Raw genomic sequence first — 25,967 nt, 5'->3', positions numbered from 1 at the left:
TTGGTGAGGGTCCTGAATTTTTATCTTTATCGACTTCCCTTAGAACCTCAACGGCTGTGAACGGGTACGCAACCGACATGACAGCTCAGGTCCCTCCAGCTAACATTGTAGTGAACCAGCCAATGCTACCAAAGCCTTTTCACGGCAAAAGCTACGAGGACGCAGAGGACTGGCTTGAACACTTTGAACGCGTCGCAAAGGCTAACGGATATGGGGAAGACCGCAAACTTGGAAGTGTTTACTTCGCGCTGCAAGATAGCGCACGAAGCTGGTATGAAAACCACGAAGCTACCTTCCAGTCGTGGGATGACTTTCGACGGGAGCTGCTCGCTGCTTTGCCGAACACAGACCACAAAGAGAGAGCTGAAGCTGCGCTCCAGACAAGAAATCAGCGAAATAACGAAAATATCGCCATGTGTGTGGAAGACATGTCTCTCCTATTCCGCCGAGCGGATTCAAATATGAGCGAAGACAGGAAGCTGCGTCATCTGATGCGAGGCGTGAAGCAAGAACTATTTGTTGGACTAATTCGAAGCCCGCCGCGCACCGTCGCCGAGTTTCGTTCCGATGCGACTACAGTGGAAAGGACGCTACAACAGTGAGCAAGGTTATACAACTGGGATGGGATTATCACTTCCTTGGACATGTTGCCAACAGTCTTCGGTAACGGCATGGAAGCACTATGCGAGCTGGTGCGGTCTGTTGTGCGAGAAGAGCTCCAGAAGCAGCGCCTTGACCAGAACGCTCCAATGCTTTCGTCTCTGGCCGATGATATGTGGGGTTTAATGTCCCGAAACCACCATATGATTATGAGAGACAGCGTATTGGAGGGCTCCGGAAATTTCGACCACCTGGGTTTCTTTAACGTGCACCCAAATCTGAGCACACGGGCCTACAACATTTCTGCCTTCATCGAAAATGCAGCCGCCGCAGCTGGCATTCGAACCCGCGACCTGCGGGTCCGTCTCTGGCTATTGGTAATCAGGTTAAAGAAATGCTCAAAGACGATGTAATCCAGCCTTCATCAAGTTCATGGGCGTCACCTGTCGTTCTTGTGGAGAAAAAAAACCAAACCTTACGTTTCTGCATTGATTACCAAAAGCTCAACGCCGTCACCAAACGGGATGTTTATGCTCTTCCAAGAATTGATGACACTCTGGATAGGCTGCGAAATGCCAGGTATTTTTCCTCATTGGATCTGAAAAGTGGATATTGGCAGATAAAAGTTGACGAAAGAGATCGCGAAAAGCCAGCGTTTATGACACCGGGCGGTTTATACGAGTTCAATGTACTCCCTTTTGGCCCTTGTTCAGCATCTGCCACATTCCAACAGATGATGGACACAGTGCTTTGTGGTCTGAAATGGCAGTCGTGCCTGCTTTATCTCGACGATGTTGTAGTCTTTTTTGCTACCGTCGAGCAACATTTGGAAGGGCTCCGGGCCGTGCTCACTGTGATCAAGTTAGCGGACTTGACGATAAAACCACAGAAATGTAATTTAGGCTTCCGTGAGCTCCTTTTTCTCGGCCATGTCGTCAGTCCAGAAGGCGTCCACCCAGACCCTGCAAAAACTGAGGCCGTAGCGGAATTTCCGAAGCCAACAGACAAAAAGGCTGTTAGGCGGTTTTTAGGTCTGCGCCTATTATCGACGGTTCGTTGAAAATTTTTTACGAATTGCTGAACCACTGACGCGACTGACAAAAGAGGAAATGCCTTTCGTATGGCTTGCCGAACAAGAGGATGCCTTCAATCAACTACGAAAGTGTCTGCAAAGCCATCCTGTTCTGGTGCAATTTTACGAGGAAGTGAAAACCGATATCCACACGGATGCAAGCAATTTAGGTCTTGGGGCCGTGCTCATCCAATGGCAAAACGGACAAGAACGAGTCATTGCGTATGCCAGTCGCACTCTTTCAAAAGCTGAGGTGAACTACTCAGCGACCGAGAAAGAATGCCTTGTCGTGGTATGGGCTATCAGCAAGTTTCGACCATATTTATATGGTAGGCCTTTTCGAGCTATAAGCGACCTTCATTTGCTATGCTGGCTGGCTAATCTCAACGACCCATGTGAACGGCTTGCACAATGGAGCCTGCGATTACAGGAGTATGATATCACGCTTGTGTACAAGTGAGGTCGCAAGCACAGTGATGCGGACTTCTTGTCACGAGCTCCGATTCAACCTGCTGATTCTCCTTCCACCGAGGACGGTCAATATTTTGTTTTCTTGGGAGCTGTGACACCGTCAGAGATGGCACATCATCAGCGATCCGACCCTGAGATACTCCTCTTGATCAAGTACCTACAAGGACAGTCTGTCAATGTTCCACGACCTTTTGTCCGCGGCTGGTCAGCGTTCGTCCTACGAAACAACATGATGTATAAAGGGAACTTTGACAACAATAGAGCAACATTCCTGCTTGTCGTCTTTTCACTTCTGTGACCAGATATTTTGGAGGCTTGCCACGACGATCCATCAGCTGGACATTTAGGAGTAAGTAGAACGTTAGCGCGCATCCACAACAAAAACTACTGGCCGAGTTGCTTAGCTCAGTACGACACTATGTCAGAACCTGCGGGGACTGCCAAAGACATGAAACCCCACCGCTAAAACCAGCAGGTCTCCTTCAACCGATAGGACCACCAGAGGCCCCATTGGACCACCAGGAAATGATAGGACCACCAGGAAATGGGCCCAGTAAGTCCATTCCCACTTGTGTAGTGGGAATGGACTTACTGGGCCCATTTCCTACGTCGTCATCGGGAAAACGGTGGATAATAGTTGCGACCTGCTATTTAACCCGATATGCCGAGACAGCAACTCTTGTTAAAGGATCAGCCGTTGAAGTAGCGGAATTCTTCGTCTCCAACATTGTACTGTGGCACAGAGCTCCAAGAGCGTTGATCACGGACCGAGGAACTGCATTTACAGCCGACCTGATGAAATGTATTATGCAATTGACGCACACCAGTCATAGGAAAACAACGACATATCATCCTCAAGCGAATGGTCTTACCGAACGATTGAACAGAATGCCGGCTGATATGTTGTCAATGTACGTTGATATAGAACGCCGTACTTGGGATAAAATATTACCCTATGCAACATTCGCCTATAACACTGCGATGCAAGAGACAACACGGATGAAGCCATTCCAACTTGTTTTTGGCCGGACGGTATTGACACCTTTAGATGCAATGTTACCTATTGACAAGACGCCCGAGAATGACTATGCTGTTCACGACTACATACAAAGAGCAGAAGAAGCCAGACAGCTGGCACGAAATCGCATTCTCCAACAGCAGAAAACCGACACGCACCGATACAATATGCGAAGAAGGGACGTCCAGTACGCACTAGGAGACAGAGTATGGGTGTGGATTCCTGTACGAATACGTGGCCTGTCAGAAAAACTGCTTCGCCCCTATTTCGGTCTGTACAGAGAAATCCGCCGCGTCGGCTCGCTCAACTACGAAGTTATGCCAGAGGGACAGGATATTTCATCTCGACGGCGGCATCGCACGGAAGCTGTGCATGTCGTCAGGATGAAACTGTATCACGACAGGCAATAAAACCTCGAGGACACAACATTGTTTGACATTAACGACAACGACGACAAGGGTTTGTGAATGACCGCCATGCAACCAGTTCGACACAAGCATCGGGACGATGCACTCTGGAAAGGGGGGCAATGACACAATGTGACTTCAATTTGCGCGCGCTAGCCGATACTTGTGCCCTCCAGATGGTTTGCAACGCACGAGCCTGCGGGGCCCAGCTGCACGCGAACCGTGTTGGAAAAAAGAGGAGCGTGGAAGAAGAGGCAGAAGTGAATCCTCGAGACAACTAGGAGATTTCGTTCTAGCTGTGTTAGTATTCTCGGGCACAAGTTTGCCCTGCCTACGTTAGCTTATTAAAAGTGTTCATTGAATCGTGCGTCACCACAATATGGAGGTTCCTTATAAGTAAGCTTAACTGTATACCTTTCTTTTGAGGGTTAGTGGCAGATTAACATTCATGATTTTAGAATGCTTGCTGAATATGATCTACCCAACCCTTATTCTTTTACTTATTTCACTCTCACCATTCAGCTCCACAGTTACTATCTGTCCTAAGTAAACATACTCTATTACAACTTCAAGTGCACTGCTACCTATCTCGATGCGCTGTCTTCTTGCGTTGCTGTTGTACATTACTTTGGTTTTCTGCAGATTAAATTTAAGACCTACTTTTCTGCTTTCCTTGTCTAATTTAGCAACCCCCCCTCCTTTTGTCCCTTTTTTTCGCAATGGAATAAGGTTTATGGCCCAACATCTTAGCTCGCTTGCAAGGCCCGTTCGACCAGATAAAGTAACAACAGTGCACGCCTGTTGGCCCGGCAATGGCACCAAATATATAGCGCCGAGAGCACGCAACTTCAGGACAAAAAAATGTTTTATATGCCGTTGCTGTAGCAACCAACGCGGTCGCCGGCAGGACAGATTTTCGCAGCACGTCGAGTTTGTTCGCGTGCGGGAAATGCGACATGCACTTCCATCTTTAGCTGTTAACATGCTGTAGCCAGGTTTGCTGACAAGGAAGTTCATATTTCCTGCGAGGCGTTGGTGGCTACCCCAACACTTTCTTTCCTTCAAGTTGTGTCGTCCCGCCAACAGGTATCCAAAGCAAGGTCCGTGTACAGGGCGCGCGGCTTTGTAGCTTTATCTAGTCAATTGTGCGTCGAGAGTGCCCTGACCTAATGAGAATATATCTTACCCCGTGGTTGACAATTAGGGTCTGCACGCTTGGATTAATTGATGACACAAACTGCACGCAGATAGCCAACGTGGCCATCATTTCTCACTGAAATTAGTGCCGACCTGATGAACTGAGAAAACTTTACAGCTAGTCGGGCATTTCGGTCCAGCGTGGCGCAACTGTTGCACCTCTGCCGAAGCCTGCACATAAATAATAAAAACTATGCAAATAACAAAATTTTGAGTGAGTAGTCAATTCGGATATTTTTCTAATACTTTGAAGTGAAGTAGCAGAAAAATGTTGGAGAGGATTTCTCAGCATATTCTTACGAAATAGCAACATTAAGGATTTTTTTTAGGCTAGGTTGATAAAGCACTGGCAGGATGGTGGTTTATAGTTGTCTTATAAAGAATGAAGCAATGCAGAGGCGAAATTATATTTATGTCCATGATTTGGTGTAACCAAAGTGCTGCCGACAGCACTTTACGCGTGAAAGGCAAAGAAGCTATTTCCTCAGCTTCTTCTCTTTACACTTCTGTGGAAGCCCTACTGATGCGACCAACAAGGGTGTGTGTCGAGTCCGGAGTTCCAAATCCATCTCGTAGAGGTCAATACGTAGTACTGTATTTACTTGCATAATAAGCGCACCCCTAGTTTGGTCGCGGAAAATTTGATTTTTTTTTTAATTTTGCACATAATAGGCACACCCCGAACTTGGCCGTGATCAGAAACCATTCTACACCCCAGCAGTACAGTTGGATTGCGGTCCTCGTACCCTGAAGAAAAAAAGAAGGCAAATCGAAGAGCAAATAAAAAAAAATTTGAAGTGCAACGAGCGAAAAAAAAAAGGCTGTTCCATAAATTACTGATACCCCCACAATCGCCGCGCCCCTTGGAGGTCACGTGTACAGTTAAACCTCGTTATAACGAAATTGGAGGGCCGCCGCTATTTGCTCGTTATAACCAATATTTCGTTATAGCCGTAGCGGGCATTTACTGCAAATATTATGCACTGTACTTACCCCCAAAAAATAGCGGGCGAAATAGCATCCCGCCGCACGGTGGCATGCAACAAAATAACCGCATTCCCAAATAAAAAGGAAAAAGTCATGCACCTGTTTTAATGCACTTCAAAATACACAGCTTGCATTTCAGGCAGACTTAGCTGCAAAGAAGTCCGTAATTGGACGTTGATGCATCTTCCTGATGCGAAGGATGGCTCGCTCAGCTGCGGCCGCAATGTTCAAGCCATCTTCGCCGCCCTCGTGAGCGCTGAAGTAGCGGCGCAGTACGCCCACCGCGTCTAATGCCTTTGACGCCGTCGGCACGTTTGTCTCCTGTTCGTCGACAGAGTCATCGTCACTGGTTTCGTTACGATCACTGACAGCGCGCACAATATCGTCATCCAGGAGCTGCTCCGTTGCCACCACTTCCGAGTCCGCACTCACATAGTCACAAAACGACTCGCTGTCAGGCACGACACCGGCATCACGAAGTGCCGTCCATGATGCAGCGACTTCGTCTGATGTGGCAAAACCGTCCGGCACAGTGGGCTCGTCTGATGGCTCATCGCTGGCGTCTGGTGCGGCGGCAAATGAAGCGTGTCGAAAGCAGTTTGCGATCATGGTCGCCGTCACACTCATCCACGCCGCCTGAAGCATTTCGAGCGCAGCGTACAAGTCAACATCGGTGTCTCGCTTCATCTTCATGTTGAGCAGGAGCTTGTCTATCACACCCTTGCGGTAACCTGCCTTCAGCGACATAATCACGCCTTGGTCAAGCGGCTGTATTTTTGCTGTGCAGTTGGCAGGAAGGAACAGCAGCTCGATGTTTTGAAGCACGGCAGCGGTATGGTGGGCGGTGCAGTTATTAAAACAAGGCACACCTTGCGGTTCGCCTTTGCCAGCTTCTCGTCCCATTCGCAAAGCCATTTTGAAAAAATCTCCCTGGTCATCCAGGCTTCGCGATTGGCTACGTACTTGACTGGGAGCTGCCTCTTCCCCTTAAAGCAGCGAGGGGATGCACTTTTGCCAATTACGAAAATTGGCAGCTTCTCAGAGCCGGTCATGTTTGCACAAAGTAGCGCAGTGATCCGCAGCTTACTTTGTTTGCCCCCATGGCACGGCTCGCCTTTGAGGGCTAACGTCTTGTGCGGCAACATCTTGAAAAAGAGAGTGGTTTCGTCCGCAATGAAAATATCCTCCGCGCTGTATTTTTCTAGCAGCCGCACGACGTTTTCTTTCGCCCACTTGGTAGCCTCTGCTTCATCGACAGATTGCGATTCACCGCAGACCGCTCTCCCGACAATGTCGTGGCGCTCCTTGAAGCGTTGGAGCCAACCCGAACTTGCTACGAAGTTGTCATAGCCCATGATGCAGGCAAAGTCTCTCGCTTTTCTTTGCAGCAAGGCGCCGCTCACCAGCAGATTCCCGGCCCGCGTGTCCAAAAACCATTTAAAAACTCTCCCTTTCGACCGCTTCAAAGGCAGGTGCCCTCATCCTCTTAGCGCTTCCTTTCACGCCACGTGCAACAGCGTCGATGATGGACTCCTGCTTGCTCAAGATGGTTGACAGTGTGCTCATCGATACGCCAAAGTCTCTTGCCACGTTGCCTTTCTTGGTCCCTGATTCGACAGCTCTTATCATAGCCGCCTTCTGATCTAGCGTTATGCGCTTTCGCTTCCCACCTGGCGCATTCATGTTGCTGGAATCACGAGCGCAGCACGATAAAAGATAAGGCGGAAGCGGTCAAAAAAGAGAAGAAACACGCACGCAAAAGCAACGCGGCTCACGTCGGCGGGCGAAAACACTTACAGAGAAAGTGACTGTGAAGAGGAAGGGGCAGAAGGGGCGCTCTTTTGCGCTGCCCTCTAGGAACCGGTTACTCAAGGGGAAGGGGGTATGTAAGATTAAGAAGCGCACCTCAGTGCCATGAGAAAGGGGAGAGGGAGAATATAAAGAAGACAAAAAAAAAGGCGAGACGTTCGCGGAGCTGCGGAGCGCTCCGCTGTCGGTGATAGCCAAGCGGCGCACGTGCAGCGACCTCTCCTCCGGAAACAGTGCGTGCCGTCTGCTTTGCGCGCGTTGCTGGAGGGCGCGTGGCGAGAGTTTTGAACTGCTAAATACAGTTCTCGCGTTGCGCGCCGTCTCAGATTCGCGTTGTGCACTGTCGTAACATCGGCTCAAAATTTTACTTCCTAACAAAATTTGTTCGTTATATCCCATAACAGGCAAATTTTGCCTCGTTAAAACGAGGTTTTGAATACATTGGTATGTATAAGGACTTTCAAGGGCAATTAGGATTTGCTCGTTATATCCCATCTCGTTATAACGAGGTTTAACTGTACAACGCCGGGGGCTCGATCGCTATCACCACCATCAGAGAAAAAGAGAGAAACGCCCTTTTGCAAGCAGTATGCATATGTTGTGGTCGTGTATTCAACTTTGGTTCCACCATGGGGAAGTACGCAAGCAACACGGCTGGATTTAAACTGAAGGCAGTGCAGTACACGCTGGAGCACGGCAACCGGGCTGCAAGCAGGCATTTCGGTGTTAAAGAAACCAGTACTCGGTACTAGAGAGATCAAGAAGAAAAAAAAAGAATGTGACGAAGAAGACACGACGGGCTGTCCGTGGTGTCAAGACCAGCAGGCATCTAAACATCGAAGAACAACTGGTCCGGCATATACGGGAGCTACGACAAGGTGACTGTGCTATGTCTTTGGATATAGTGCAGACTGAGGCGCGCAGAATAGCCCGAGCGCATCCCATCGAGGCAAAAAGTTTCAAAGCCAGCTCCAGATGGAAAACTCGTTTCATGCGCCATGGCCTCGCACTGTGAAGGCGGACCACCTTGTGCCAGCTCTTGCCTGCAGCATATGAGGACAAAGTGGTGGACTTCCACCGTTTTGTTATAAAGCTCTGACAGCAGAAAGACTTCATTTTGTCCCAGATCAGCAACGCTGATCAGACCCCCTTTGCTTTGACAGTGGAGAAGAAAGGTGCACGGAGCGTGAACGTCAGAACATCGGGCGCTGATAAACAATAATGCACCGTAATGCTGGCGGTGATAGCAGATGGGCGCAAGCTACCGCCTAACGTTATTTTAAAACGCAAGATGCTCTCAAAGGCAAATTTCCCTCAAGGCATCTACGTCAGAGTTTAAGAAAAAGACTGGATGAGCGCGAAACTCATGGTGGATTGGGTGAAAACAGTCTGGGGTCAGGGGCCTGGTGGTCTGTTCTTCTCGTCCATGCTTGTCCTGATAGTTTTCGTGGGCACCTAGTAGTTTTCGTAGCTCATCTAGACCGTGTACAAGGTGAGCTAAAGGAGCTGCGCACAAATTTGGCAGTTATTTCGGGCAGCCTCACATTGATACTGCAGCCTTTGGACGTGTCCTTCAATAAGCCTTTCAAGGACAATGTTTGAAGGCTGAAAACCATCTGGATGGCTGGAGGACATCATCAGCTGACTCCAGAGGTGGTAAGATTAAGAGGCTGTCTGTGGAAATGCTGTGCGCTTAGATCGTGGAAGCGTGGCAAGCTATCTCGGACGAAGTCGTCAGGAAGACGGGTATCTCGAACGCACTGGATGCGTGTGAGGATGCTGTGTGGTGCAGATGATTTGGACACTGAAAACGAATCCCCGCTCAGCGACGATGAAAGTGTGCTCACCGACTTGGACTTCGAATTGGAAAAAGGAGGAACACCTACGACATTTGTGTAAATAAATTTTACCTGTGTGTGTGTGTGTGCAGTTGATGGCTCTCGCTTGTTCATTAAGAGATATGTAGGTATGTTTGTTTTATACTGAATTAATTGGTAAATGATAAAGTCACCTTTTACTTGACATGTGCAGATTCAAAACACGAGAACCGAGTCAAAAAAAATTTCTTCACTAACTTCGAGCTGGATTTTCTGAAAAAAGTGCGCCTATTATGCGAGTAAATACTGCAAAAAGCAACATCTGTACATGCTAAAAATCTTTGGTGTCTGCATTTTCTGACCTAATGTCAGGTCTTAAGCAACATTATTTGAGCCCCCACCTCTCCCATCTCCATGTTGAAACCAGTGTTTTCTTCAGTCAATGCATTTGTGACCGCAGCAGGGCCTCCAAGGCAGCTTTGCGGCAATACAAGAGTGTGATGGAATAAAGCATATCAAAAATCTGAAGGGGCCACTGCCAACACGACATTGTCTGCATTCGTCTTCGGGAAGTTCAAACAATAAAGCTATAGTGTGAACCGAATCAAATAGCAAGCACTATTTGAAAAAAAAAAAAAACATTCAAATTTTGAATATTCGTGCAACCCTGGAAATAATGTATTAAAAACTTCGGTGATACAATACAATTTTACACCCACCCTGCATTGTATAAGCACCGTTCAGTTGAGTTTACCAGTCTGATTGCAGCGCCAGAATACATAGCCTAGCGAATAAAAAGAAGCAACCTTGAAACGGCGGCGGTGAAAACGAAACGCGACGCGCGCACCTCACACCATGCATCTGTCAGCAGATTGTGGCCAGGATACACGGGGGCACACGCGTCTATTTTCTGTGTGCCCCTAACGGCGTATGTCAAAGACTTTGAGACAGTGTAGAGTGAGCAACCCAGCTCCTTCTGGTCAGTTGGGGGTGCCTGATACCGTCAAAGAAAAAATAATCTTTCTTACTTGTTAACCACAAATTATTTGCAGGTGCAATATAAATGCGCCCTTAGGTTGACAATTAAAAAAAATTAAGTTATACTTGTACAGTATGCCTTCTCATAATGAAAAACTTTATTTGCCAGGAAGTTCATAGGCTTCTCTGATCCGGTTTTCCTGCCTTTAAGATCACTTCTCATTATGCATCGATTGCGTGCCTATGAGGGGCTATTACCTAAACAATCTCTACCCACACGGAATAGCTTCAGCTAGCCAGAAAGCTTGTCTTGGGTTTGCTCAGCTCGGTCACAGGCCTTGAAAACACAAAGATGATGCAATGCAACCATCTTTATCATGCAAAACAGCTCCCTCTTCATGTGAACATTCATCATAACGATGCACGTGACAAAGTGCACTTCACGAGAGAACAATCACGACACCCACGAAATCATTCAACGGAAGCTCGCAGCAAAATGCGCTTCATTGGCATTATTTGATGGCGATGACACTACATATTACATCACTCTGACAGGAGGCTCTTCTTCAGACTCCTTTACTTGGAAAGAGGATGTTTTCCATCTGCTGGTTGCATAGATTAACACATCAGGGCGACTGCTACCTAACTCCACTGACCGGGCCAATTCTGCTGAGTGGCTGCTGCTGATGTGCAGGAAGCGCCGCATGATTAGTGGCTGGAGTGAGGCCCATACGCTGCAGCCGCAGGGCTTCCTTGAACTCCCGGTAAGTCTGCTGGTGAAAGCGCCGAGCTGGAGCAGAAGCTTCCTTGCAAAACCTGCATACAACAGGAGTACACAATTACACTAGGCTACCAATACTTCAAACCTTAGCTCAATCCAAACCCATTTCAAGGTTTTGATAGGTTACTTCTGCTGAACATTCACACATTTATGACACCTGTCATGGTGCGGCCAGTGTAGAATTGCAGCGATTTTCGGAGCTGGGAAAAAGAGCTGACAGAACTGAAATGCCGCTTTCTTGACAATCAGCTGCTTGCACCAAGACATTGTACAATGTTTGTCTGCTGACAACAAAGCAAGAACTCTTGAGAACATGACATTGTGCTCGCTCCAAATAAAGTGACAGAATTGGGTGCAGCACAAACAAGCCCTCTATAGTGAGAGTCCGCTACCACAGAAGAAAAAATGCATGCACCGTGCTCTCCAACAAAGCTCGCCTGTTCAAGGCCATTTGGCACCATTCGCGCTTTACGCCCAATGGTGTGCTTCTTGTGCATGCGCACCAGCTCTAAATTTTTCAATAAATTAACGGAGAAAATGTCAACGCGTACAGGAAAATTACCTGAGTAATGCCGTATTTACTCCTGTAATGAATGCACTCGCATAGTAAACGCATTCCCAACTTCAGTCGTCAAAATTTGAATTTTTCTTTTCCTCGTGTGATAAACATACCCCCTACATTTATTTGCTGCAGTCCCACTAACCGACACCTGGTGCCTCCTTGCCCGTTGGATCTCTTCGCATTTTTATTATTAGGCCGACCTCCTTCAACCACCCCGGCTCTCTCCCTAACCCCTTTCGCTCGCTGCCAGGCGCTGTATAGTTTTTCTTTCCATGCCCAGCACATATACAGTCTTTATCAAATATCTATGCACCACAGCAGGGTTCACGAACGATGCTAGTGTAAAGACGTCGCAGCTGACAAGCACACAGCGAGCGAAGGTCACGAAACTTCCCTCGCCAATCGACGGTCGCTTCCTACAAATGCAAAACTTTACGGCCCAACCACATGCACAAAATTTTCAAGCGATGACAACAGGGTTTGCTGTTGCGAAGAGCCATTACTCCCCATCGCGTTGCAGGTTTCTGGAAAACGAGAAAAAAAATCACTTGTCGCCCAGAAAAGATTGTGACTATTTGCACAACATGGTCCCCGATTCTCATTTCGATAGCAAGCAAGGCGGCCGCAGTATTTTGTCGTTAATCTTGTTAATGACGATTTGTTTGAATGCTTCGGCGGTACCTTGCTGCAATGTTGGCTGCATGCTACATTGTCAACAGCGTCGTCGCGGTCGTCATGTGAGGTTGCCATAAAGTTGGCTATGTGCGTCGCGGCGTCGTCACAAACGCTTCTGGGCGCCCCTCGAGATCACAGCAGATCCTACTGTTGCGGTTAAATGATTGCGAGAAAAGCTAGCAGCAAAACGCTTTTATGGTGCACGCGAGCAGCCCAGGCACAGATTGCAGAAGATAGCGCCATCAACCACTTGAAGTGCAACAAAGAAGCTGAGCGATCTAACTTTTTTTTTGCATTTCCACATTTTTTTGCTTCCTACCAAAAAATTTTTCATAAAATTTTCCCCGTATAATAAATACACCTCCAACATTTGTCCGATTTTTCTAGAAAAAAAAGTGCATTCTTTGCTCAAGTAAATACGGTATATCCAGTATAACAATAAAGCTAGCTTTTTATAACTTAAACTCAATAGATTAGATGTAACATTTAAGGAGAAAACCTTAGATCATCAAATGCAAAAATTGACTGTTGGCGTCGACATCCCACTTCAGCTGAGTAATGCAAGAACCTATGACGCAGTGATGTCACGGATCACCCAAACTTGTGACTGCATCTTAACGTCATAAAATGACTTTCCTTAACATGACGTCATCACATGATGCCACTGCCTCAGACATCAGAAAGCCAATCACGAAGGCACTGCAAAACCAAGTGAGGTGCTTGCAACACCTCCGATCCTCGATGCAGTGCCAAGCCACGTTTCTCCAGAAAGCCTTTGCAACAGAGTGGCGCAGCAAGAGAAAGACCGAGACGCTAACCAAAAAAAAAAAGGCCTGTAACTCATCTCGACCCAATGCATAAAAGACCCAGTCAGTTTCTTTTTTTTTTTTCAAGCACTCACATAATTAAGGCATCCCCCACATTTCAGATTAAAAAATTTGGATTTCTTTTTCTCCCACATAAAAAATGCACCTACATTCATGCACTGCAGTTCCACAAACCAACACTTAGCGGCTCCTTGCCAGTTGGATCTTTTCGGCTTTTTTAATTATTATTATGCCGAACCCCCCCCAGCTTGCTCCCTCTCGCCTGCTGCCACGCGCTGTTTTGTTTTCTTTCTGTTTGTGCGCAGCCCGTCCCATCTTCTTTTTAATTATCCATGCACCACCGCGGGGTTCACGAACGGTACAAGGGTAGAGACATCACAGCTTACAATCACACAGCAAGCGAAGGTTACGAGACTGCCCACGCTAACCAAGGTCTCTTCCTGACAACACAAAACTTTAGAGCCCAACCAGATAAACATGATTCTCAAGCGACGACAGTATTTGATGTTGCTATGGCTGTCGCAAAGGGCCATTTGTTACTATCGTGTCGCAGGTCTCTGGAAAGCCAGAAAAAATCACTTGTCGCCCAGAAAAGAGCGTGACGCTTTCCTCAACATGGTAGCACTCCTGATTCTCGCTTTGGTTGCAATTTGCTCTTCATGCTTGCTAGCCGTGCGTACTTCAAGTAACGCAAGATACAGTGTAGACAATTTATAACGTAACCGCTTATAGTGCAGAACCGGTTACGATGTCTTTTTGGACTCCAGTTTACCTTACAATTGGGTGCTCCACTCGGGAGCGAACGACGAGGTTAGCTCTGGAGTGGAGCACCCAGTGACGCACCTCGCAGAGGGGGAGAACAACGAGGTTCACTGCCTCCGCGCTTCATTCACTAAAAAGCGTGGAGGGAAGAAGATAAAGAAAGACTGCAGGACACTGCGCGGGTTCGCCCACTAAGGGAGGAAGGCAGCTGCTTCGGCGATGGATAAGTCTTTGCACCGATGCCAATGTGGCTACAGCATATCAGTGTCGCTAGCCTGGTTCCGGCTGCATGCGGCTCAGTATGGCATGTGCGATCCCGTCCTTATCAACAGCGCTTTAAGGGGAGATGCTCCTCGAAAAACTTTTTTATCAGATATTTGTGACAGCTCAATGAAACTTTCACTAGTTATAGAGTTGGAGCTCCTCTTTTCGAATCTGCTTTTATTTTTGTTATGGGTCATTTAGTTAATTTTTAGCAGACCATGCATTCGTAAAAACAATGCATTCTTGTGCAAGCTTAGGCAACAATAGTAAGCACAAGAAAGCTCTAAAAAATAGCCAATGTTGCTCCTAAGGAATTGCAGAATTCAATAAAGCAAAGAAACATTGTGTAACATTTGCGCGCTGGCCTAGAAAAAAATTCTAGGGCTGAGTTTGAGTTTTACCATACTCAAGGAAAAAGCTTCTGCAATTATCCAGCTGAATATGGTTTGGAGACCTCTGAAAGTTGTTTATTTGAATTCAGGACATGTGAAACTTTAGGTATGCCAAGTTTCATTGTAATACGACTACGTAAAGCGTACAAATTATAGTGCACAAGCTCTAAAAACGCCAAAAACTGAGGAACTGAGAAAATGTGGTATGAAAGTTCAAAAACATGTTTAATACTATACTCTTCAACCAATCTGAATGAAATTCACAGAGAATGTCAGCAAAGCTATCTTGAAAAAATTGACAGCTTCAGAATAATCCAGCACTATATATTGGACCCTTACAGTCTCTGCAAGCTGTCTCCTCCAAACGGGCATTTTTTTTTTTTCCGGTACTGCGGCGATGGACCGTTGCTCCCGGGCTCATTCGAGGTTTCGGCGGCGGTATGCAATTTTTGTTTTTTTTGCGAATGGCAGTTTTTGTGAGGCACCAGTTTTTTAACACCAATGATTGCACAAAACTCGCACAAGCTGCTCGTACCCGACGCCGATCGCACGCGGTGCGACCACCGACTTCACGCTTACAGCGAAGCTGTCCCGTGCGCTGCCGCTGGCGGATGTCTCCTCGCTTCCACTGCATGACGGATACACGCGGCTTGACGCATACGTGGACGAAACAACAGTTGCAGCACATGCGTCATTTCGGTGCTAAAAAGTTCCGAAAGCAATGCCAGTCCTTATCGTCTACTTGCCATTACTCAAATAGACAGCTCGCACCGCCCGCAGTTGGAGCATACTACGCCACTGACGAGGTTCTGCATTGCATCGGTCTCACAAATAAATGTGGTTCCGCGTTCGTCCTGACACTTGCTTTAGTCGTCGAACATTTTTATCTTTCACTCTGAAGCGCTGACGAAGTCATTGACGGTAGGAATAAAGCTCGAACAATCCAAATCGAGTGCGTCGCTGCTGCCACGTCTAGGCCTAGCAGCAGACGGACCTCTCGCCGGCGCTCACTGCTTGCGTTTGGGGTGCCCTCCCTCGTACTGGTGCCGCGTAACCAACTTCCATGAACGAGAGTAGCGTTTCTCGCCGGCATCTATGGCGCGGAAATAATAACTCCGGCGGTCGTGTTCGTCAATGTCTTGGCGAAAGCAGGAGAACGAAGAAATCGCTCGCGTCCGACTGCGCGGCGGAATGCTCGCAACCAATGGCAGGGCTCCGATCATACCACGTGACTTTGAAGGCCCAGTCGCCATGCTAGAATGCTGTGGGAAAACGATTTTTTTCTTGTATTTTTAGCGTGAATGCCGCTTTGCCGAAGTGGGCTCTGGGAGAAAGAGGGTTAGGCCTACATGCCCGCGAAAGTTCAAGAGCCGGCGATGCCATAGAGCGAAGTGCCGCGTGCGTGAAAATCGGGTAACTTCGCACTTTCACGAGCCACCGCGAGTGCTTTATTTGTATTTTTCGATAACTTCTAGCCGATTCTCAGCTTTGATTTTTTAATATATTAAGGAGAAGGCTTGGAGGAATACAAAACGCAAGAAAACACAAAATCGACTTTTCCGAAAAAAATCGCGGTTTTTCGACCCGCCTCTTCCCTTAAGGGGGGAGGCTACCCTGGAGACCGAACTTTTTTATTTTTTAAGATATCTGGATGAAACTTTCAGGGGTTGTTCACTACGATAAAACTAGCACAACTGCCAAGTTTCACGAAGCTGTGTTTCTTAGTTCCAGAGTTATTGAGGTTTAACTGGGTGCTTCACATGGGTGCCTGAGGAAGAGTCATGAGAAATCCCAGGACATAGTAGAAAGCTGAAATTCATTGTGGTCATTCCTTGATAGCTATCCCAGGGCGCTACAAAGCCGTTTTTTTTTTTAATTTCCCCCCCCCCCCCAAATTTTCACGCAACTTTGAATTTGATGTAACCAGTAATGACCAGATTCATCAAAAATTAATTGTTTATTATAAATTAACAGCACCAATTTTCAAAAAAAGGAGCTTGTTACGCCCTTACAAGGTCATTCAGGAACAGAATGAAAAAAACGGCACACAAATCTGATGAACGGTTTTCGAGTTCTTGCTTTCCTCAGCACCACAACTAGCAAAAAAATCCGTTCTGAGAAAACAGGCCGAGAAAGTTCAAAACACGTGTTTTCTTCAAAAAGCTCCACCACAGTAGCTAGAAGTGTCCTGGCGCACTCTTTTCTTCTTTTGCCTGGCCTCCATCTTCTCTTGGTGTCTTTTAGAATTCTTTTTTAGGCGTAAAGCGTCTTTTTCACGAGCTCGCTGGATGGCCAGATGACCTGGTTGAAGTCCAATGGAGTCCGATATCACTTGGGTTGCTTTGCAGCAGCCGGCATTGTAGCGCAGCACTGCTTCATGCAGTGCTGTTTCTACCGAGATCAAGGATGAGTGTTGTTCCTTCGGCATCAGAGACCACAGAATGGAGTGGAATGATTCTGATGCATTTTGCGTCTTCGCTCCCAGGCAGTGCTGAAGAAGCGACTTTTGTGACAGTCTTTCGTAGATGGGCAGCATAGCTGCAGCGACATAGTCCGGTAGGCTGTGTTTATGTTTTGGCTGTGGCTCACGCTTTGCCTCTGCAGCTCTATGGCGGCACCACGATTGAGCCCCCTCTGGGCAAAGTTCATGGTGAGGGTCCTGGTCAGTCGATGTGACGTGGTGATATGTTGCCATCACTGCACGCTGCATGGCTGTTAGGTCAGTTGAATTGTTTCTCAGGGCCCAACCATATCCTGTCAGCTTTTCAATGAGGGCTTTAGTCAGCTTCCCCTTCCCACTCAGTGGCTTATCACTTTTCTGCACAATGTTTCGAAGAGCACTTCCAATCCTTTTCTGAACATGGTTCAGACATTCTTCTTTTACAATTGGCACTAGCCCGTACACATTCTCTTCTGTGAGGGCAGCGAAGGTACGGCTGTCTCCGTCGGACACAAGAGTGGTGTACCGCAGGCCATGCTTGGATACAGACCGCCCAAAGAGAGTCAAGCCTGCCTCCACTTCCATGCTTCCCGATTTTGCGTCTGTGTTTTTCTGGCAAATGTGGTGCTTCTGCCAGCTTTCGTATGCTGCATCTCCAGGTTTGGGCCCTGTTTGGCATCCAAGGCAGTGGTTTGAAAGAACTACAGCATCCAAGATGAGACCTGTAAAGAAGTCAATTACCGATCCCACTCCGATGTGTGATGTGTGACCCCGCTTATGCCATGTGCCATCGTACACTACGGTGATGTCCTTGCAGAAGCTGGGGTCCATTTCTTTATATGTTTTGATCACTGCTGTGGCAGAATCAGCATAAAACTTCTCCAAAGCGGTGGCCTCTGGCTTCCTGAACGTCTCTTTCAAGTGCTTTTGAAACGTCTTGTGGTGAAGACCTCTGTAAGAGACGTTCATGGCAGCCCAAAAGTCATTAAGAGCTGTTTGCACCTTGCCTATTTGCTTTATAGCCATTATGGCGTGGACATTTGCATCGAAGGCCTGCGTGTCCTTTTTGTGGGGTGATGTCCATAATTTATCGACGGTGCCACAAGAGGCGCACACGACTTCAAGTTTTGTTCCAAGTCCAAGCTTGGTGCTCTCTCGGACAGTCATAGCACCTTTCAAACATTCTTTGCACACTGTGCGGCTGAGCACGACGTTAAAGATGTTCATTTGAACGAGCGAAAAATGTTCGCCCTCACTTGTCACTGCAGGTGCAAGAGCCGGCTGCATCAGTTGAAATTTCTTCTGCGTCGCCGGCGTAGACTCGAGTTCAGTGCGAACGGCGTCACGACCTTTCGCATTCGCATCGATTTCTTCCTTCGTTAGGAAACGCGTCCGCAGATGAAGCGACGGTCCACTCACGCTCGATGGCGGCACCGATTCAGACGAAGTGCTGGGTCTGGCGATATCAGAAGCACACGGTGTCACGCTCGATGGCACCGATTCAGACGAAGTGCTGGGTCCGGCGATATCAGAAGCACTCGGTGTCACACTGGATGGCATCGATTTGGAGCACGTGTCGAGCCCGGCGATCTCGGAAACACTCGGTGCATTTGCGGCTCCAGCCACACTCGATGTGTCGGATTCTCGACTGGCGACAGCCGACAACACAGTTCCGTCGCTGCAAGCGTCTACGCAGTCGGCACCCGCAGCAGAATAGCGGAATTTCGATGATCGTACAAGCCGCATAGCGCGCCTCCGCGCGCCGGACTTCCGCACTGACTTCGGCTTCGTTGCCGGCATCGCCCGCAACAACAAAGACGAAAGGCACAGATCTAGTGCAAAAAGAAAAAAAAAACGAGAGAAAATGATCGAAAAGATAGCACAAGGCGAAGAGCGGCTCGTAAGCAGACGTCGGTCGAGGCGGACGGAGCACAGAGCAACAACGAAGCGAGCGCGCTGGACGCGCCATCGAGAGGAGCGACCGCCCCCGCTGCTGCACAGCAGCCAATGGCGGGCACGCTTTCTCCCGCGAGATATGGATGCGCTGCTCTAGCCAATCAGCGCTCCGCATCGCATCGCGGGAAAACGCCAATAGCGTCTCAACTGTGCTGCCGACGCCATTTTGCAAGGCGGCGAACGAGAGAGAAAGAATTCACGGTCAAAACAACACCAAGATGGCGCGGGACGACCGCATGGTCCGGGAATGGCGCGCGCGCAAAGTTTGGTTTGATTTCGGGATTTGCGCCTGTTTCGGATGCCGCGGCGGCCTCGAAAATAGTATTTTTTTTGCACTTTGCGGTTGAATTAGGTGCTGATAATTACAGAATAGGTAGTTTATGAGACATACAACCCAAAAATGTGGTTTTTCAAAAACCGACTTTTTCGCGATTTTTCGGTTTTCAAGGGCCGCGTCCCCCCTTAACACTTTTTTGTTGGGAATAGCATCATGGTCCTCGATCTTGCTACAGATATCACGTTTCCTACCTCGTCTGTAAATTAAAAAGCTTTTGTGGTTTTATGACGCGAGTTTTGACTTTTGCTGCCAGTGCAGTGTCACATGTAAGCATGGCGAGTTTTCGTCATCCTTGATCTCCCGACCGTGGACTTAGTATCACCCACGCTCTTCTTCGTTCAGTGCTTGAGTGCAATATTTTCAACACCAAATTTTCATGTCTTGGACAAACATTCCGTGAAAACATACCAAACGACAAGCTAGGCCCAATAAGCGTTGGTTGCACTTCGATCGATAGCGGTCAGGTGCTACCTAAGTTAGGGTTTGGTACGGAATCAACGAAACTCTTTAGGGTGGCTGCACCTGACAGGAAGAGATGCACATCATTAATGAAAATGAGGACGGCACGTGTAGCACTCAAATGGTGGCAATAGTGGCTAGCGATTCCATTGCGATGTCATAAATCGGGTGCGTGCCCATGACATCAAACGACTGGCGTCTCTCAGGACGTCAAATTCCTTTCAGGATTCGACATAGTTGCTGCGCATAATGAAGACGGTCTGTAATTTGCTGTAAAGGCAAATTTCCGCAATGGTGTTTTCACTTGTTAGACCCCCCCTCCCACATTTTTCGCGTTCATTTCGCTGGCAACGCGTGCCTTTGGACATATTTTTTAACAGCCGGATATTTAAATGTTTGTAACCACCACGCATCGCATACTTCGATTCTCGAACACACAAGCTCAACACGTTTGATGCGAGTGCGGGCCTTCAAAAAGGTTGTTTTGGGTATAGTGCCGTACCGCTTATAGAGCAGATATTCGCGACTCCCGCGGCTTACGTTATAAGCAGTCTACACTGTCTAGGCTACCTTTTCTACAGTTGCTTATCTTGTTATCAACGGTTTGTTTTAATGTTTCGATGGTAGCTTACTGCAATGTCATTTACTTGCTGCAATGACAAGGTTGTCAACGCAGTCATCGTGTGAGGTTACCATGTAGTTGGGAAGTGCCCCATAGTGCATGCTTCTGGGCGCCCCTCGAGATCACAGCAGATATCACTGTTGCGATTAAACGATTACGAGAAAAGAAAATCACAAAACATCTTGATGTGCACGAGCAGCGCGGGGCAGCTTGCAGAAGATAGTACCATCAACCATTGAAGATAAGTGAAGTGCAACAAAGCAGCCATTTCCAAACAGAGTAGTACGTGTTTGTCAATTGCAAAACGTTAAGCTACTTACCTTTTCTCTTTTTCTGACTACTACCTTTTTTGCTCATCCCACAAAAATTTGTATAAAATTTGCCCCGCATAATAAACGCACCCCTAACTTTGCTTAAATTTGTTGGGAAAAAAGTTCTATCATTACGCGAGTACATAAGGTATTGTTCGTGAAGGTGCTTCTTGAAAACGTAGTAACGTGGTGCAAGCTATCAATGTTTTCTTGGTGTGGGAAAAGCCCACGCTTGTAGCCTCACACGGCTCCTTTCCTTACCATCCTAAAGAAGCACAGGTGGAAATGTGAAAAATGTTTGCCTTTCTTGCTACATGAAAAGTTCATGTTTAAAAAAAAAGTTTGGGGGAGCTTGTACTTGAACATACTGGTATTTAGAGCACGTAAACAGACAAGAAACGAAAGACCAAGGTACAGCAAAACCTCGTTATAACGAAGCAGGATATAACAAACTAATGGATATAATGAAGCAATCGTATTTCCCTTGAAATTTTCATGTATTTAAAAGCTTGTTAAAATGAAGTGAAAGTTTCCTCAAAATGAATATAACGAACCATTCTTCGTCAGCAATGAGCATTTACAGATCATTGTGGTATACGTCAATTCAATATCTAAGAGTGCGCGTCAGCTTACGTCTTATCACGGCTGCGGTAATTCAAAACTGGTGCCTTGCGCTCCCCGGGAGCTGCTTGCCAAAACGCGTGTGGGAGCGAGTCTCCCTGCCTCCCCTTTCTTCAGGAACTAATGGACTCGCCCGCGGAGGAGAGAGTGCGCGTCAGCCGGCATCCCCTCTCCTTTAGAACTCAATGACCCGGTCGCGCATCCGACGTCCTTCTCCCCTTCAGCTCCACGCTGAAGCCCAGAAAACACCTACTGGGGCCTCGCACACCGCCGGGGCGGCGGAGATCGTGGCGTTCGTCCTTGTCATTTGCTGCGAAAGAGCAACACTACCTCTATCAATTTCTGCCGCTAAACACGACATGGACAATGGCAGCTGCATATGTAAGCGCAAAAATAAACAATCAAGCAGAAGTCGGCAGTGTTAAAAGCCCTTTAGTCAAAAGTGGCCGAAAATTTTGGCGATGTGGGTGCTGTGGGCGACCAGATTGAGACGTTGTGGAATGCTCTCTTTGACACCGGCGTTCTGCCCGACTGCGGCACTTTCTGCATGTACGTTGTGGGGTGCTGACATATCCTGTAAAGTTGTCTGCGCCGCGTGGCGCATGTGTTATGCACAAAAGCCGTATTTCGGGGTCACAACTATTGAGCTGTAGGTGGCGTTGTGCTTGTGAGCGTTTATAGCCACCATCATCATCATCATGCTTAGAAAACGTTAGCACCAGCGGCGACGCCTGGCGGGAAGCCTTGGTGGGGGCATGCAAGAAATGAGCTGGGCTCTTTTGGCGTGGGACGGTAGCGCGGACGGTTGCCTCCAGCCATGGGTCTGCCATGAACGGCACCGCGGGCCGTCTGCGGTGGGCCCATGTGGTGAGTCAGGCGTTAGCGACACTGCCTGGTTTGTCATGTTGTTGACTGTTGTTTAATATTGTGTAACCATGTCTTAGCGTGTTGATAACGATTGATTTTATAATAATTCAACTGACAATATCGTCATTCCAAAGCAGTTAAATAAATGTGTTTGGTTTCGTTTGTTCTGACCGTGTCTGCTGTGTCCGTTCACTCCAAAAGCCTGCCGTGCTCGTCATTTCGAGACCCACAACGCCGGTGCCGATTCTGACACGGCCACAACCGAAGAATTGTGTCAGATGCGGAAATTGTGCCCACGGTGACGGGTGCACAAGACGACAGTGACGAATGTGCCGACACCCTGGAGCCTAATGTTGGCGAACCCGACACCCACGCAAGCGCTGGATGCGACAAACCTGCTGTGCTGCTGTACGATGATGACGAGGACGGACTCGAAATATTTGCTACAGCTCAAAAAGCAGTCATCCGCGTGAGGAAGAGTCGGCAAAGTCAATATTATTAAGGACTATTTTTCTTTGAAGTGATCAGCCAGCTGCTGTGCTGAATTTGGCGGAAATAAAGTGCACTGTTCATTGTTATTTTGCTAATTCCTTGCCTTCCAACGGTCGTTTTTCTCTGTTCAGCGGGCAGCTGTGATATTCTTTCGTGTACATTCTCTCTTGCTGGCGAATTGTCGGTAGAAATGGATATCAGCTATAACGAACTAATGGTTATGATGAAGTAATTACGACTCTCCTTCAACTTCTGTTATAACGAGGTTTCACTGTATATAGGCGAGCGCTCACTTCAAACTATGTCAGCTTGAAGTGAGTGCTCGTCTGTATACCTTGGTCTTTCATTTCCTGTCTGCTTACATGCTCTAAATACCACTACGAAAAGTGCATGCAAAGATCGAGAAGTCAGCACTATTGACACAGTGCAGACACCACTGAGTGGACTTTAGAGACAGAGAGCCAGCAAATCGCGAAGAGATGTATGACAGCTTGCTCACTAAAATTGTAAACGTTCGCTTTTAAGGCCATCTACGCATCTGAGTGCACAAAATGCGAGCGAGGAGTGAGGGGCCCATGTAAGTGGCAGACGACTTCTGCTCAGGGCCCAAAACTAGCAGCTCTTTTCAGATATCTTGGGCAGCATCGAAGTGGAACTTCGATTATACGTCCCCTGGTATCGCGACGACCCGCATTTCACAACAAATCAGTTTGGTCCCTGCAAAATCTCCATAGAAATAATGTATTAAAAACCATGGTTACACGACGCAGTTCTGCGCCAACCCCGCATGTTACAACTTTCACATACCATTCACAAAAAAAAAAAAAAACAGATTTACTCAAATCAAATGTCGATCAAATATTCACGAGTGCGAAATATGAACTTGCGTTCCCTTAGGTCGACTATTAAAAAAGTAGAGTGCGACAGGATGTCTTCTTAGAAAGGAAAACTCGCGTGTATTAGGGTTGTTACCTAGTCAAGCTCTATCTACACAGAGCAGCTTCAGTCGGCCAAAAAGCTGATATTTCACGTTTTCAGTTCGTGGAAAATTTTCCTAATCGACATAGAAATTTGCTGCCTTTGTCGCACTCGCAGTCACAGACTTGCATGCACACAAGGGCGTGACACAGCTGTTTTCACCATGCAAAACTACTTCCACTGGGTGTCAACGTCAACGTTCATAATAACAGTGGGACATCACCAGTTGCACTTCAGAAGCCAACAAATTGTAACGCGCACAGCCTAGTCGCAAACGAAGGCATTCTATGATAACTCGTGGTTTGTCACCATTATGTGATAGCGATGACGCTGCGTTCTGATGGGAAGCTGTTGCCAATGCGGTTTCGGTTTGGCTTTCACACGCAGTCAATTTTCAAACTTTGTTTATTAATAGAAAGTTGAAGTTGGATTCTATTTTTATTAAGTTGAGAATAAAGATTCGCTCGCACCTCCTTCTACTATGTAATGCTGCCATTAGCTGTTCCTTACAAGAATAATTTGATTTACCTTCCTTGCAGAGGCACAAGGTTGTGCCTTGGGCTTATTCAGGCAGTCTGTACCTGTTTTTTGGCCAAGGCTTAATGTCGCTGCCTCTAATCTTAGTTTTCCAATTATACAACACCCGGACTAAATGGCGGCTTTGCGTGGTCCCCTGAAAGTTGTATAATCAAGGTTACACTGTATTACTGTGTGCCTCTAAAATATCTGTCTCATTTTCCAGTTGATTTTCAAGATGACATCCAAGAAAATTTACAATGTAGGAGGGGGTATAAAGATTTTCATCTCATGTGTCATGTATGTAAATGATGGCAACACACCAGAAGCATCTTCTGTCATGCTCTGGTGAAAACGAAATTTCCTCCGTGACGTTACTGCACCACGTTAGCACTCTGCCACGGCCAAGATAATTCTCATGCACATATCAATGAAACATCAGTAATGTTACATAATTGATTGTACTGTAGTGAACGGAAGACGACAACAAATCAATTTTCAGACAAGCGCAGACGGGCCCACTTTTAAAGGGAACACTTGTGCATAGGGCATGTCAGGGTATTGCTCTCTTGCAAAAGCATAATGGCTTAGATTTGCATAAGACAACTGATGCTCGACAGTTGTGACTCTTTTTAGCGAAATTGTGGAATGCCTCAGCAATGCTTCTACATCCACTTGCTGATAGCGAGGCCGGTACTATAAAGGGTGCTCATTGGAGTGTTCCCTTTAAGAGTGAACCGTACTGAACATGTGACATATATATTTCTTTGTTGTTGTTTGATTTTTTTGTTTGTACACAGTGATTGAATCTTCCTTTCAGTGTGTGCATGAAGGAAACATAAGAGGTTTGTCTCTTATAATGGTTATTTCTGAAATAAAAAATTTAGTAGTGAATGCAATGTACAACACGAAGTACTAGCCTAAGCTTTAAGTTTAACTTACTAAAAGAGAGGTTTTCATGTTTCTTATTTCTAAGAATGTGCTCACGGATCCTACTCATCTTTTTTCCACAATTTTGTTTATAAGTACAGTCAAACCCCTTTATAAGGGACACTAGTACGCCTACAGTAAAATACAAGTTGATAGGAAAATACACACATTGTACCATGCTTATAAGAGCCATCTCATTTAAAAGACAAGAATTGCTGACAATAGCATGCTTTTTATAAAGAGGTTTAACTGTATTTTAAAAATGTTTCGAAATACTATATGAATGATATTCTACTTGATTTGCACTGAAGCTTTAATATTCTAATTCTGCTTGTGCCACAAATTTTGCTATTCGTACCTCTCTACTTTAGAAGAAGCACTACAAAAGCTTAAAGCCTCATGCACAAGCAAAATTATTGTTCAACAATAATTGTGTACACTGCCACGACAAATAAATGAGTAAGGCTCACCTGGCTGGAGACAGCACTGGCTCACAGGCATTGTTATGATCACCGTTGTGCATCTCAACTGCATGGTTGACGAGCACTTCAAGAGCTGGTCCATTTGACTTCAAAGACCAGAAAGAGAGAACAAATAAAGTTCGTAACAAAAGAGTGTGCCTTATTAGAGTGGTGAAGATGCTTATTTTTGTTAAATCTGTCAGAATAGCTTTAACAGTCCAATTTTAAAACAGCAAAGAGACACAAAATAACAAGCAAGAAAAAAGACTAGAAACAAGGGGGTTAAAAACACACGTGCTGCATAACATGAGCATTCAGTGGTTCTAAAAGCATTTCAAATTGTTGCATTCGACCAAAG

At 46.8% G+C, this 25,967-nt stretch overlaps 1 protein-coding gene across 10 annotated transcripts in view; it reads right to left on the bottom strand.

Moving 5' to 3' along the window:
• The window catches only part of Lrch (Leucine-rich-repeats and calponin homology domain protein), a 291,082-nt gene that overhangs the window by 128,386 nt on the left and 136,729 nt on the right, over positions 1-25,967 (bottom strand). For all 10 annotated transcript variants that reach the window (XM_075865225.1, XM_075865554.1, XM_075865385.1 and 7 more), the window contains 2 exons: positions 25,619-25,716; positions 11,013-11,172 (listed from right to left, as the gene is read on the bottom strand). In XM_075865225.1, the coding sequence (XP_075721340.1) occupies positions 11,013-11,172; positions 25,619-25,716 (258 nt within the window). The remainder of the gene's footprint in view (positions 1-11,012; positions 11,173-25,618; positions 25,717-25,967) is intronic.

Source organism: Rhipicephalus microplus, chromosome 1 (genome assembly GCF_043290135.1).
Source record: "Rhipicephalus microplus isolate Deutch F79 chromosome 1, USDA_Rmic, whole genome shotgun sequence".
NCBI classification, from domain to species: Eukaryota; Metazoa; Arthropoda; class Arachnida; order Ixodida; family Ixodidae; genus Rhipicephalus; species Rhipicephalus microplus.
This window is presented reverse-complemented; position numbering and strand designations above follow the sequence as displayed.